At 39.8% G+C, this 15,155-nt stretch overlaps 1 protein-coding gene across 1 annotated transcript; it reads right to left on the bottom strand.

Annotated features, from left to right (window-relative positions):
* Window positions 1-9,880: 9,880 nt before the first annotated feature.
* On the bottom strand, window positions 9,881-13,763 carry LOC137884987 (galactosylceramide sulfotransferase-like). Its single transcript, XM_068727106.1, has 3 exons — window positions 13,617-13,763; window positions 12,513-12,652; window positions 9,881-11,536 (listed from the first exon to the last, which is right to left on the bottom strand). The coding sequence occupies exons 2-3, from the start codon at window positions 12,638-12,640 to the stop codon at window positions 10,390-10,392; spliced, it is 1,275 nt and encodes a 424-aa protein (XP_068583207.1). The 5' UTR covers window positions 12,641-12,652; window positions 13,617-13,763; the 3' UTR covers window positions 9,881-10,389.
* Between the last annotated feature and the right edge of the window lie 1,392 nt (window positions 13,764-15,155).

Genomic DNA, 15,155 nt, shown 5'->3' with positions numbered 1-15,155 from the left:
AGCAAAGAGATTTGGATTTTGGATAAGAATAGATGGTTCTTAAGCGTAATGCAACTGACAATTAGGAATATTAAGGACAAAATATTGCAGTCGAACAGAACAAGATATTTGAATACGTGTGAATTTAAGGCGCATGAAAATGAATGCATGATGATATATTCACAAGAAGTGAGAAAATAAAAAGCGGTATGGATGATGTGCAATTAGTCCCTAAGTCCCTTTCCTTTTGAATACGTTTAAATCTATCTAGCAAGGTGAACGGATTTTAGTATTTATTCCAATATTCTTTGAGGGATCATTTAGACATATGTCTCATTGTCGTATAACATTTCTACCGCGGCTCCCTTGTGCTTTTGAATTGCCGTATACCCAATTGTCGACTCTATACTTAAACACTTTTTCAAAGGTGAGCTGAAGAGTCAGTGTAGCTGAATTTTCATTAAGGTAATGTAATCTTGGATAGGGTTTATATGTCCTTATGTCAGATGGGAAAGGGTGCTGCACATTTCTAGATTACCAGGAAACAAAGTTTAAAATATGAATGATGGACGGATGGGTTAAAGAACTAACATACCACAGCAGTAAAAGACTGAATGTGAAGCCAACAAGACATCACAACACACTCCGCAAAACCCTTCCCTGGATTTACGACGCTTTCAAAAGAAACATATTGTGTAATGAATCAAGTTGGATATATTATGTATCTGTCATATTAATGAATGAACAAAACCCTGTATACCCACGTGTTTAGCTCCAGAGATAAACATCACCCATGTGAGCTACAGTTGACCTCAAGATGTTTTAGTTTGAAAACCCCCATTTAACAGACACACAAAAAGACTCAAGGGAAGCGTGGAAGTGTTGCACATGATGGAGAGTTTAGTGTCGGTGAAAGTTGTTTGTTGAGTCCAGTGTGTTGCATAATGCGTTCATATCGTGCTGTCAGTGGGCGACTATCAGCAACTTACAACTCACCCGACCACTGTGTGTGTGTGTGTGTGTGTGTGTGTGTGTGTGTGTGTGTGTGTGTGTGTGTGTTTGTTTGCGTGTACACAGGGCATCTGTTGGTGTTTGTATCAGAGTGCAATTTAAGGTTGAGTGCGTTTGCATCAACTCACATCTTTGTTTGTATGTGTGAGTTGGAGTTTCAGAGTGTCTGATTAAATCAGAGGTGAAGAGGTGAAGCAGGCATGCTTTTTTTTTTTTCCAACATCTTTCTCATCTGTCTTTGCTGATGAGGGCTTTTTTCTTTTTTTGGACCGTCAAATGTTCAGGGTCCAGTGGTGTGTGCATGGATAAATCTGAATCTAAAAAAACAACCATCAGATTGTTTCACTTTTTTGGTCATGTGAGCGTTTGGCCTTTCTAAACTGTACTGTGTGTGTGTGTGTGTGTGTGTGTGTGTGTATCAGTGTGCTGACTCGCCATCTGCCGCCCTCTGTTCTGTATAGTGGTCTATTCATCCCAAACAGCTGGTGGCCACTCTGACCCCTGTCTATTCTCTCTCTATCGGTCTGTCTGCTGTTCCGTTCTCAGTCTGAGTATCCAGGGCTCCCACTGCATGTGGAATCCCTGGACAATCACAAACATCTAATAAAGATTATAGATTCTTCTGGGGATTTCAGAGAATATTATGGTTTTAAGTCCAACTGTAAGGTTGGCATTCAAATTCTGTCCCGTTGCTGAATCACTGAAATATAAAATATATGCTTACAGGTCAGTAGTGACCATTTTTGACAGAAACTCACACTTAAAAACTCAAACTTTTGTTTATTTCAGTTCCCACATAAAGTGTGCTGTGATGAGCATTTTATATTAGAAGTTACATTTTAAAATTTTTTATTTAACCTTTATTTATCCAGGATTTTCCCATTGAGATTTAAAGTGTCTTTTACGAGGGAGTCATGACCAAATGACATGTTCAAATAACAGAACTAAAAACAAAAACAGCAAAAGGTTAAAAACAACATAAGAGATATCGCATAAAATAGACAAGCAACAGACATGAAACAAAATAAAATGACCAGAGTTGTTTGATAACATTCAGTGTTCAAATAGTTCTGAATCCTGTATTTAAAGCCGCGCATGCTTATAAAAGCATCTAGTTCATAATTTCTGTTGCTCACACCAAGTTGAGGGTCCGAAACTTTAAAAGCGCTTTCACCAAAAACATTTTTGGGTTCAAAGAATGACATACCTTATTTGTTATATGAAAGTTACAGCTACTGGTAGATTTTTTTGCCATCAGTAGAGAACAAAGATAAAGAGGCCGTTTGTGTAATTTGGCCTTTTACAGAACAAAATGTATCGATGTTTCATTCTAAGGTTGTATAAGGAGAAACAAACCAACTTATTCATATAAACAGCAGAAAGAGACATCTCATGATGCAGCATGGTGCACTGAATCATTTTCAAAGATGAATTTGCATGCATATATAGATATCGCCATAATCAATGGCTGATTAAAGCATCGCTTGAATTACTTTTGTCCTTGCAGAAGAAGAACATCGCTATGATAGAAACCGAACTTCACCCTCAAAAAGACAGATTGTCTTTCAGGGAAAAAACCCCAAGTAGTTCACAACTTATGTGTTCTGTGTCAAAACTAATCTATGTGACACAAATATACAAAAGCATGGTGGCTGTGAGAAAAACATCTTCAACTGCAAAATACAAAAACATGCAAAAGGGTCATAGTGGTTTCTGGTAAGCCAAATTTAGGACAACATGAGTATTAATAACTCATGTATCTTTCCATTTGATTAAACAGAGATAGCTATCTCTTCAGTCTGCTGTTTCTCTGTGTTTTCTATCCAGCTGAAAGACAAGAGAAGCTGCATTACACCAAAGGGAAACGATGAAGCGATGAACGTTTGCTACATCGGTGGTGTCCTTGAAGCAAGAATGAGAGGAGGATGATGTGGAAATGTTTCATGGTGCAACAAAAAAATTAATTGAAACTAACACGAAATTGGTGTAAACAAACCACGAGAGTCCAGTGTTTTAGAAGTTCAGTGATGAGTGTCTTCATCTCTCTTTCTCAGGTCATTTGTTGCTTTTACTCTCCGTCTGTTCCTCTGTATTTGTGTCTCTCTCTCTGTCTCCCGTACTTTGCATCTGTCTCTCGCATAATTAATCTGTAATCTGCGTGTCCACTTTTAGCCGTTTGAGGAATGTTTGGAGAGAGAGTAACACTGTGTTGTTGTGTTTGTACATTTACTCTCTCTCTCTCTCTCTCTCTCTCTCTCTCTCTCTCTCTCTCTCTCTCTCTCTCTCTCTCTCCCTCTCTTTATCTCTTTCTCTCCCTTTTCTGCCTCTCTCGGCCCACCATCTGGACTAGATGTCCAACATTTTTTTTTTTCTCTTTCTGCTGCGGTGGTTGTTTTCTCCGGTTTGTGCCTCTGTCTGACCGTGCTGATTAAGCAACATTTTTTCTTGCCCAATGCAAGTTATTCACGCACACACACACACACACACACACACACACACACACACACACACACACACACACACACACACACACACACACATATACCAAACGAGTGGACATGCCATGCTCAGAGTTACCTGTGAATATTTAGGAAATCTCTTTTATAACTGAGTTGCTCGGCTCTGAAATATGTAAAAAACTTCCACAAAATATCAGAAAATTATGAGTAAATTATTTTGAAAAAAAATGAGTGGAAGAAAATAGTAAAAACAAATAATTTGATGAATGTTAGAATTTTTTCCGAACAACTAACAAAACTGTCTAAAAAATGTGGAAATCTGTCTGACAAATATAAGAAAATGATCAGAAGAATTTGTAAATTATTAGCTTAAAAAATACTGAAAACCAGGTGAACAGAGAGGACCGAGATGGAGATGGGTTCATTTTAGCAACTTAAAGTAGTTTGAAAATGATATATGAACCCAGTGGAAGAGGGAGTGCAGCTCTTCCAACTATGAATATGATATTTGACCAAAATAACTACAAGATTAGTCTGTATGTTCTCTGTAACCCAGTTGACTTGAAGACGACTTCACACAGTGTGATCGCTCTGTTTTAAACATGTCATCATGAGAATATCCTCAGAGCACCGAGCTACCAGACGATTGGACCAGTAAATACCTGCTGCACATACTGTAAACCCCAACAGCATACTCTGCTTTATGGTCTGTCTGACTCCAAATTGACCATAATTTACTAAATGTACATCATGCTGTATTGAAGAAGACTTGAAACCAGAGATTGAGACCATAAACTCATGTTTACAACGTTTACTGAAGGAATGAATCAAGAGAGAAGTAATCATTTTCTCATAGACTGCTGTACAACCAGAGGAGTCGCCCTCTGATGGACACTAGAGAGAATACAGCTTTAACACATGACGCATTGACTTCACTTTTCAGAAGGTTGACACCTGGTTTGAACATGCAATATCATGTTTAATAAGTGTGTGTGTGTGTGTGTGTGTGTGTGTGTGTGTGTGTGTGTGTGTGTGTGTAGTGCAGCTCTCCTCTGCCCGGTCTGTGGAGCAGGGAAGTCTGCTGCAGAGGGATCGGGAAGGCCTGGGGGACGACTGACTGTGTCCTCTGTCCCGATACTACGGGTACACATTTTATATACAAGCACACACCTCTGACCTCTGAGATGTAGTATAGTAAAAAAATACAATATTCACCTCTGAGATGTAGTACAGTAAAAAAATACAATAATTACCTCTGAGATGTAGTACATCAAAAATGATAATATTTACTTCTGAGATGTAAATAGTACATGCAGTGGTGGAATGTAACAAAGTACTGTACTTTGATGTAATACTTCTATTCCACTATATTCATCTGAGATCTTAATTGACTTTTGACACAGAAAACTAAAATTATGTTTAATTCCACTTAGACTGGCTACAACATTATACTAATGTTATAGTAATACTAATCAGATAATGTAGTAAATAACACGATAGAATTACAGTGACAGGGTAGTGAGTGGTTTTTGTAGTTTTTGTTGCTAGTACTTTAATAATAATGAAGTGAAATTTTGGATGCAGGACTTTTATTTGTCACAGAGTAGTTTTACAGCGCGGTATTGCTGCTTTTACCTGAGTACAATATCTAAGTACTTCTTCCACTGTTCGAGTACAAGTACTTCAAAGTAGAGTATCTGTGTAAAATTACTTTCATACACAAGATCTAAAGTTGAGTTTGTTCAATGCGTCGAAGCTCCGACGCTGTTTTACCAAAAATACCACTATGATATCGATGTTGAGACCAAAAACAACAGAGTGCTGCCAACACAACACACACACACACACACACACACACACACACACACACACACACACACACACACACACACACACACACACACACACACACACACAGATAATTACAGCAAAGCTCTGCTGTAGGTCCCAAAGGAGATCCCACGGCTATTTTCGGCAGTGTGGAGGACTTAATACTCAGCGAGAGACAGTTTATAGACGGGATTGAATAACATAGGCGATCCTCTCTCGACTGAAGGAGAGTCAGGATTATTGCTGCATGCTCATTGGCACGATGACATGGCAAGTCAAATCTGAATTTTAAAGGAATAGCTTAACATCTCCACAAATATGTTTATTCATTCAAGAGTTTTATAGGAAAATCAATACCACTCATGTCTGTTTACACGTGTGTATCTTCAGCCTGCAGCTGATTGGCTTAGAGATTGGAAGTGCAAGGAAACAGCTGGTCCGACTCAGTCCTAAAGTAAATAGGATTCGCCCAAAACCAGTTCTACGTTGTTTGTTTAACATGCAAAAAAAATGTAAAATTAAAATAAACAAACAAGATATAACGTCTAGACACAAAAGTGGTCTCGCTCTGCTCAACAGACTCTCGTTAACAAAGCAAATTAATATATTTTCAAAAATATATTCAAATAAAAAATGTCCAACAATTCCTTTAAAGCTCGATGAGATTATATTACAAAGCAGTGCTTTGCTCATGAATAATTTGTGTAGTTTAATAGTCCAACGTCTTCTTCACAGTATCCAGTTGTCTTAAGATATCCATTGGGACACGGAGATAGTGTCCAACTGTCGGCACCACAGAATTCTGTTTCATTGTAGCCTTTCATCAAAATAATGTGTTTCGGCAGCTCCTGCAGTGTCAATGCAAAAAGGGGCTTTAATTTCGTCCAGAGGCACACTATACAGCTGGATCTATTATTGGACAGTGGATAAGATTGGAACCATTCACATCCGAGATGAAAGGAAGCTCTGGCAATGAGTGCACTGCAGGGCCATTCAAACGGACGACGCACAAAGCCAAAGGTGTACGAGCTTGATGTGGCCTTGATGCAACTCAAAAAAGCAGGAAGATGAAAAGAAGACAAGACAATGAAAAAATGATGAAGAACAGCAGATTAAAAGAGGAGGAGACCCTCAGGGCGGCGAAGGGAGAAAAAGACAAAAACAAATGAGGTCAAAAAAAGAGCAACACAGGCGTGGAAAAATGAGGAGAGGAGAGAGCGGAGGTGTGCAGGTGAGACGGGAGGAAACAGAGAGGGGAGAGCGAAGCAGCTGCTCCTCTAAGAAACAGATGAGCCTCTTTTTTCGTCTCCCCCTCATGCTGCTCTCGCCGCATCCACGTGAGAGGGGGGGGGGGGGGGGGGGGGGGGGGAAGTTGGGAGGAGAAAAGAGAAGAGGATCCGAACTGAGGAACACCGCTGCTTGGCAATCCTGCTCCATCCATTGAAAAATCCACCTTCACCGGTTGTGTGGTTGAATATTAAGTTATGAAAAAATCTTTTGGAGAGAAAAAGGGGATGAAAGGTAATTAGGAGTACGAAAAAAAACTTTTAATAGGACAAGAGAAAATGCAAGACAACAAGTCAATACCATCAAGAAATGTACACCAACAATTTCAAAATGGTCTTTCATCAAATTTAAAATTCCACCAGTAGTGAGAAAGTTAGTCTTGTCTTGCTTCTTGAAAGATACTTTGCCTCAATAATTCAATATTTTGGAGATTTGTGCAGCGAACTGTCACAGTGAAGACGATTGCAGACGTACACATGAACATAGACACACAAACACACGTGCTTGGACTCAGAGTAAGCTGGTTTGGTGCTTTTCTGGTTTGATGAGTTGGGGATAGAATTAAATCTCTTTTGGCCGGGGGAATGGGGAAATCGACTTCAGTATTCCATCATCATTTAGTCGGCCATTTTCAGTCTAAAAAGAACAAACTTTTTAAGGATTACTCATCCTTGTGCATTCACATCATGCATTTTATACTAAAAAGGGATTTGAATGGGTAAAATATATCAAATTCTGTCTAGAACAAAAGCAAACATTTTGCTTATAACTTCTCATGTTTCTCTGGTTGGAAATAAAGTGGTAAGTCATAACCTCAGCAGTTGCACAAGCACTTATTTTGTGGTAGAAGCGCCTTTTGCGTCAAGGAAGTGGTCAATGTGTCATTTTGAAAGCAGCCTCAAAGGAGGCCTCTTTCTGAAAATGTAAGAAATCCAAGTAATTCACAAAAAAAAACTGGCTTAGTTTGGCTGTGAGCCCCGACGTGAATCAGCAAGTGTTGGCTAATCACGGATACTTCTTTGAAGGAAACGCGTGTTATTCTCAGCCGCATGCGTGAGAGGGTCATAGCGCGGGACGATTCTCCGTCTGTAAAAGAAAAAAAGCCTCTCGCTCATGTATAACCTCTGCCATCATTAGCAGGGAGCATCATCTGTTTTACAAACTGAAACAAAACCAACCCTTTACCCTGCAGTGTGAACAGTATACTATATGCCCACAGCTTTTATTTAATATTCCACAAATAGCGTTAAAACTAGAAGAGTGGCCTTCAACTTGTTTTACTCCATGCAAGAAAGAAAAGAAAGAGAACAAAGCAGTTCAACAGCCTCACTTCAGAGGACGTTATCCTTGAATTTCACATTTTGCACACTGCTTCTGATTAAAACGTAATCACTACACCATTCGAATTATATGTTTCGACAATCTCAATGTATCCTTGTTTGACGTAACACATTTCTATTTGCATCTAACTGGCCTTGTTCACGGCACACATGTTGGAGCACAGCTGTTACTAATTACATTAACTATGGCCCTGTTCTATTCAGTTGTCCCTGTGAACATGACAGCGTGACGGCGGGACGTCAGGAACACTACCAGGACCCTGAATTATCTTGATATCACTTGTCTATTCTGTAGGATATTCATTTAAGAAATTGACTCACTGCTTGACACAAGTGAAACTTCATTGCAACTAAACTATGACTCAGTCTTATTTGAATACAGGACAATTACTTACTTCTCTCTCTCTCTCTCTCTCTCTCTCTCTCTCTCTCTCTCTCTCTCTGTCTCCCTCTCTCTCTCTCTCTCTCTCTCTTTCTCTCTCTCTTTATATCTACACTGTTCATTTTAACAGCGTCTCATTCCCGGTAATGTGGCGCTGGCAGCGTCTCTCGTGATCCCTGTGAAGACCCCAGTATCTTCGTCTGGTCCGGTTCTTCTGAGCCATTTCAGCCTCACAGGGGCCACACTATGTCCTCTGTCTGTGACGGACAATGTCACAGTGCAAGAGTGCAGAATAACTTGCATGTGTTTTTCCATGTGAATCCGTGTTCTGAGTGTCTCTTCTTTCATTTGTGGATTTACCCAATACGTGTGTGTTCATGAGTTTGCCAGTGTTTGTTATATAATCCCATTTTTTCCAAAGTCACCAGCAGGTCTGAACCTTTGGAGTGACTCATCCTCTCCTCCTTGGACAGCAGCAGCGGAAAAGATGGACTCCAGTGCCATCTACTGTACTGCCTGTGGAAAAGCACTTTGTGTGTGTGTGTGTGTGTGTGTGTGTGTGTGTGTGTGTGTGTGTGTTTGTGTGTGTGTGTGTTTTGGGCAATATTTTTCTAATATTTGCTATTTTTATGTTGTACTACTATTGTGCTTTTTCTGCATCTCCCCATATATCAAGGGTACTGGATATATAGTCTATAAATATAGTAAACACCATAAATCCATCATTTACAGGGGACTGTCAATGATCAACAGCTCTGGTTGTAAAGGCCGGTTCAGAGTTGTTAGTACATGAATTTTACTGAGAGTAAGGACATATTGACCACATTTTCCACGGCAGGTTCTGTTTCGCCTCCATAGGCTCAGGAGCGCAGCAGTAAAACCAACAGCCTGACAAAAGAGGAGTTACCTTTCCCACCAGATAGCAGTAATGATCTAACCGGCAGTCAGATTTAGTCGTTTGGATTTGTTTGTACAGCCTGGCACCACTGTAAAACACGACAAATTGGTAACACATCTATGCTGTGACGTTACAACTGCTTTTAAGGGTAATAATTCTGCTTGTGTGAAAGGAGAGAGGAGTAAAAAAGACAGTAGTTATTTATTGAAAAGGGTTTTTTCTTTTAAATTATACCTCAATCATAATAAAAGGTGCAGGTTCTGGATTGTGTTCACCACATTTGTAAAAACTAATTCTATATCTCTCTCATGGTTTCAGCATTATGACCCAGTCAACTCATATTTCTACTGGTTTTTATGCCTCAGCATATAAAATAGATTGTACTGACAACGTACTTGTCATCCTCCAGCTATTGTGTTATATGGCACCCTTCTGTTATATTTGTGCATTTATGCATTAACTACAAAGGGGGAACTGTGAAAATCTTGTCTTAGAATCTTCTATTATCAAGATTTACTGCCTTCTTGTCTGTCAAAGCTCAACATTTGCGTGAACTCATTTAGATAAGAAGCAACATGCCTCTTTTTTACAATATTACATTTTACAGTATTGGCAACTGATACAATTAGCGCCTCAGTCTCTTTGTTCTTCAACAAGATGTCATTTCCTGTCTTGGAAACATCGGTTTAAAAGCAGCGGTTGTCAGAGATTTATTTAAGCAGATACACACTTTTAATTGGTGTTCAAAATAGTTTCAAACAGCAGGTTGCAAAGTTACGTCAACATTGTACATCAGCAATGAGCCATGTTCATGGGCAAGCAAACAATGGCATCCTTGTCTGAAAACCCCGCATGACATTTGAAGATTCCTGAGTTCTGGTAAAGTACAAGAAAGTGTGAAAAAAATATGAATAAGAGGATTACGCTTTCCCAATATCTCCCCTCGTAGATCATGTTCTAGGTGCCACTGGTTGCACTGTAAGAGGTCTGAAACTGGAGCTCTCGACTGGATGATATTGACACCTGTGTTGTGAATCTCAGCCAGACTACAATAAAAACATAAAGATAAGTAATATAGCTACACTTTTTTATGTCAGGCCATAAACACAGGTGTGGTAACATGGGGCAAAGGGGAATAAATATTGTGAAAAGCTGAAAACGCCGCTCTCAAATGCATTCAGCTCTTGTGTCTCTTGTATCTCATCACCAGTTAATGATATTCCTCACATGTCCCCACAGCTTAGTGACCCACAGGTTAACCCCCAGGTCTGTCAAATATTGAATTTCTTGGGTTAACATCTTTCGGCACAACTCCTGATGTGCTTCGTTTACGTTTTTGTTCAAATTGTATCCTTCTATTGACTTCTCCCCGATGGGCTGCCACGGCAGCATGGCCTCCTCGTGAATACTTCCAGCCTCAACGGAGTGACCTCCCTCAATGCAGATCTCCACCAATTCCGCGTTCCTCCTCTTTAGTTCCGCGACCTCCTCCGCCATACGCTGTCGTCCGTAAACCTCCACCTTCTCCCAAAAGGTCGCGTTGAAATGTTTGTACAGCTTCCAGTCGATGCCGTTCCACTGCAGGGCCTTCGCCCTGAGCTCAGGAGTCAGTTTAGATACGGTGGATTCCTTACGGGAGTTGAGCTTGAAGAAGACGATGTCGTCCGTCTCCCAACAGAGAGCGTCCCGAAGCAGGATGAGGGATTCCTCAAAGTGCTCCATTAGCATGACTAATTGAAAACGCTCAGCGATGACTTTGATGCCCTCCCCAACACGCGGGTCGTCTGGATCCAGAGTGTTGTCCTGCCCAAAGTCAAAGAACAGCAGGTTCTTCAGGTAGAAAGAGTTAAATCCATCTGGGCTGAAGTACTGTTGAGGGTCACCCAGGAACTCAGCCATCTTATCCTCACCGGGTATCCTCCAGGTCAGAGGAACGACGTGACCGAAGTAATGAAAGGCTGACTCGAAGAGCTCTGCTGGATCTCGCAGTATTGTGATGTAGAAAGTGTCTCGGGGCAGCACTCTGGCCACCTCGGTTGCATTGAATCGCATGTGGTTACACATGATGTTGAAACACATTCCAGATTGGTAGCCTTGAACGTACGCGTGCTGAAAAGGGGAAGGGTAGAAGAAGTCATTCCGGCTGCTAGGGAAGGCAAATTTGAGTTTGTGCTTCTCTCCGAAGCGGAACAGGATGTTGAGGAAGGTGCTGCTGGCAGTTTTATGGGTCTTCATAAACATGACGTCTACTTTCGGAACACAGACGTTATTGTCTCGCTGTGAGATGTTCGTGGTCGGCTGGGTGCTGTGCTGGTCCGGTGGGGGAGCACAGGAGCGAGGCACTGGAAGCCTGTGAAGTCAGCACGGGGAAATTATTGAGTGTCGCCATAGTTAATCAAAGCATATTTACAGTTATGCACTGGAAACTGTGTACGATCGGAAGATACAGCGTTTAATACTTCTTTCTATCAGATTATTTCTTATTTTATGTCTACATGCCAAGTTTTCAATGTGTTGTGAAAGCCTGAAGCCATACAACACAAGCATAGTATCACTGTGCTATAATTAAAATCCACAGATTGATCTGTAGCTCTTGCTCTGCAGCACATCAACTTGTCACTACGATACACCTGCTGCCCTTAAACGTAATTGAGACAATTGTGATTGAGAATGTCTCGGAAGTGATGAGTACATTATTGAATGTAAAAAATTCAAATGCCAAGACATATTGTTTTCACACTGTGTACTACACAACATGTTGGAGTCAGTAAATTAACATCTATACAGTCAAATATTCTTCTCTTTATTTGCATTTGCAGAATTAGTGATTACTTTATAATTGGTGCCAATAAATAAATGATTAGTTAAAAAAAAGTTAACAAAATACCCAGTGCAAAGAAGTATTTGTCATTTAAATACACATACATTGAATTCTATATTACTATTCTATACAATAATTGAAGAACCGACTCTAAGTTGAACACGCCATTACCAGTTATACATTTAGGCCTGTCTTATCTATAGATAAAGACACCTCTAAGTGGTCATGAATGAGTACATAAACAGGTTGTAAGGTGCTAAAGTTAGATAATAAGGGCTATACGTTATAGAAAAAAGGTCAAAAAAGTAAATGTTAATGAGCAAAATATGAATTTGTGTGTTTTTTCTTATAGGTTTTATACCTTTGCAGCCATTCTGCGTCTGCCAACTGACTAGAAATAAAACGGCCTATTCTATGCCTGCCTTATCAAGGTGCTGTGTTTTTACAGCACTCTCAGTGGTTTCTATGAGACTGTTCTATTTGCCCTTTCGTCTAAAAGCCTTACTCCGGTGGAGTGAAGTTGATCTGTACTGTCGAAAGAGCGTAGATCAGAGATGTAGTGATGAGGAGACAACCCACGGTGACACGTTTGATCTGGAGCTTCCACCACTGCCTCTCTAGTTTTTGGAACATGGTAACAGGGAACTGAAAAAAGAAATGAGGAACCAAAATATGAGGGGAAGCGCAAACATTATTTGAGTCACACTTTGTTTGACACGAATAACAGGCATCGGCTTTTGTATTTAATAATAGAAAGAGTTCCTGGACCAGATCAATCAATCAGTCAAGCTTGAACAGGTACATGTTTGACTTTCTCATTGCAACTTCAACTGAAAGAAGGAATGTATTGATCCAGGTGGGAATTTGAAAAATACATTGCATGTAAAAAAAAAAATGGTGCAGAAAGGTGCCACAAGAGCAACAAACAAGTTATTTGTATAATTCCAAAGACTAAATTTGTGGTTATTCTGTATCAAAACTATTCTATTGATTTTAGAAGAGCTTTTTTCGCAGAGCTTCGAGGAGACATTCGATTAGAATTGTAAGAAGTGAATCTCTCCTAATCTTAGAATCAAGTCATAAAGATTATCGTTGAACTTGAAACCAGAGAGCAAAGTCTAATTCAACACTATAACTGATCCGGAATGCAGACTTGGCCACATGTAATACTCAGAGATATACAGTACATTAAATGGCCATTTTAACCTTCCTATTAGAAGCACTTGCAAGTTAAATTAGATTAAATTTACTCCAATCAATCATCAGTTTTAACATTGTGAAAACTGAGAGTACTTTAAATAGTCATCGTATTTAACTGTGCTTAAATAACGCATGCGAAACACTCTGTTTTTATGTCATGGTCATAACAAATGGGTATTATTCATTTTCCATTTAAAATGCTGTATAATCTGCAGACCACGAAGGCTTAATTCATCACTGAGATGTTTTCTCTGGAAATAGTAAATCCATTGAAGAAGAACAAGAAATAAAAAAGCACTGCCTTGCCAAACAAAAGTTGAAGGATAAGTAAAGTGCTTTGGAAATGTAAATCAACAGATGCCTCTCAAAACATGACAGAAGATATTCGGAGGGAAAAGCGGACACTTACTATCTATGTGGAATACCAGTCGCTGGACTCTCACATCAAATGTCTTCCTGCCATGGCGAGTATTCCAAATCGTATCTTTTTATTGCCCTGTTTACCTTAGTGTCGCCTGGATGACACTCTGAGCACAATCTCCACAGTGACCAAATCAGACTGGATACAAGAACCTGAAAAGGTAGGACACATCCCAGCTGGCACACCTTACTGCAGTATCCCGTCCGCTCAGCAGAGGGCCTCATCTCATCGTTTAACCAAACTGAGGCAAACTCAAAATGGAAATATCAAAATGAATGATCTTTACTTTATGAATTCACAGCAGACTGTAAGCGTTCACCTCCTCCAAGAAGCTACATGTTTCTTGATCTTTTTTTTTTCCACTCCACTCACACTTTACTTTCAAATTGTACACATAGATTACTCCCGACATGTAAAATAAGTGATGCACAAAAGAAGAAAAACATCCACACGCTTATAATCTGCATTTATCCCTCATGCGCTTTCGGCCCTTCACTCACGCAGTCGGGGGGCAAAAGGAATATGCCATCCATTACAGTAATTTGCCCCATTGCAAAACATCTGTGTGTTCCTGACAAGCTCACGCCAAAGGATCGCGTGGACTTCAGATTACATTGATTATAAAATAACATCATTTATGACCATCATTACACAATGGTTCCTTTTTTTTTATACTTAAGATAACGACATGCAGCTGTCAGGGAGCTCCTTTGAAAAGTCAGTTTAATTTTACGACGCTGCAAATGCAAATATGCTATTGTAATTTTTATGATGTGCTTTAAATAATACAATACTTCCACACAATGGTTCTCTTATGTGAATGAACACTCGTTAAAACCTTTCCTATCTAATGCATCGCGGTGTGTGTATACAGCAGTTGTGTGATCACCAATGAATTGTGCAGTAACAGTGTCATGGTTTGCAAAGGATAGTCACAAGAACTTTTAACATAAACAGTTTGGGGATAGGCTGAAGAGTTTTTTTGGGAGTTTAAGCTGAAGCAACAAAAACACCAGAGGGAGACGTTTTGGTGGGAAAACACATCTGTCCCAATTAGTGTGCGTCATAAGTTCGAGCATGTTGTCTGATTTCAAAAACTTGCAGCTTTCTTTTGCCCAAATTTGCGGAAAACAAGTGGAACTTCACCAGTCTGAACTACCGGAGTTTGAGTGACACTGTCGGCTCTGTTTTTGGGTTCCCTCAAAGTCCTGCTGCTCATTATTCAACTGTGAAAGAACGCGGCGTTCCAGGCTTATAGATCTGTAAATGTGAAATACCATATTCCTGTTAAAAATAAACAAACTTCCTCATCTTAACTACATGCTGCTGGATAATTAAGAGTTTAAAAACCTAATCGCTAGCAGACAGAAGCTGTTTTACAGCCACAATTACTCTCTATTTCTGAAAAAGAGCACGAAGACGGTGTTTGCAGACTTTCATTGATGTAAAAATTGCGACGCAAAACATTCATCCGTGGTAATGGTTCCATATTTCAACTCTGAGCAGATGTTGATATTCATTTATTAT

Source organism: Cebidichthys violaceus, unplaced genomic scaffold, assembly GCF_023349555.1.
Source record: "Cebidichthys violaceus isolate CVI_PGR_0920_01 unplaced genomic scaffold, fCebVio1.0.p SCAF_4, whole genome shotgun sequence".
Classification (NCBI taxonomy): Eukaryota; Metazoa; Chordata; class Actinopteri; order Perciformes; family Stichaeidae; genus Cebidichthys; species Cebidichthys violaceus.
Note: the sequence above shows the minus strand (reverse complement) of the source record. Positions and strands in the feature narration are given on the sequence as shown.

What these genes read in the sequence shown, in the direction of transcription:
- LOC137884987 (XM_068727106.1), bottom strand. Translation starts at nt 12,640, where the DNA reads ATGTTCCAAAAACTAGAGAGGCAGTGGTGGAAGCTCCAGATCAAACGT. An exon ending in ATCAACTTCACTCCACCGGA is followed by an intron (nt 11,537 to 12,512) that starts GTAAGGCTTTTA and finishes CTGACTTCACAG; the next exon opens with GCTTCCAGTGCCTCGCTCCT.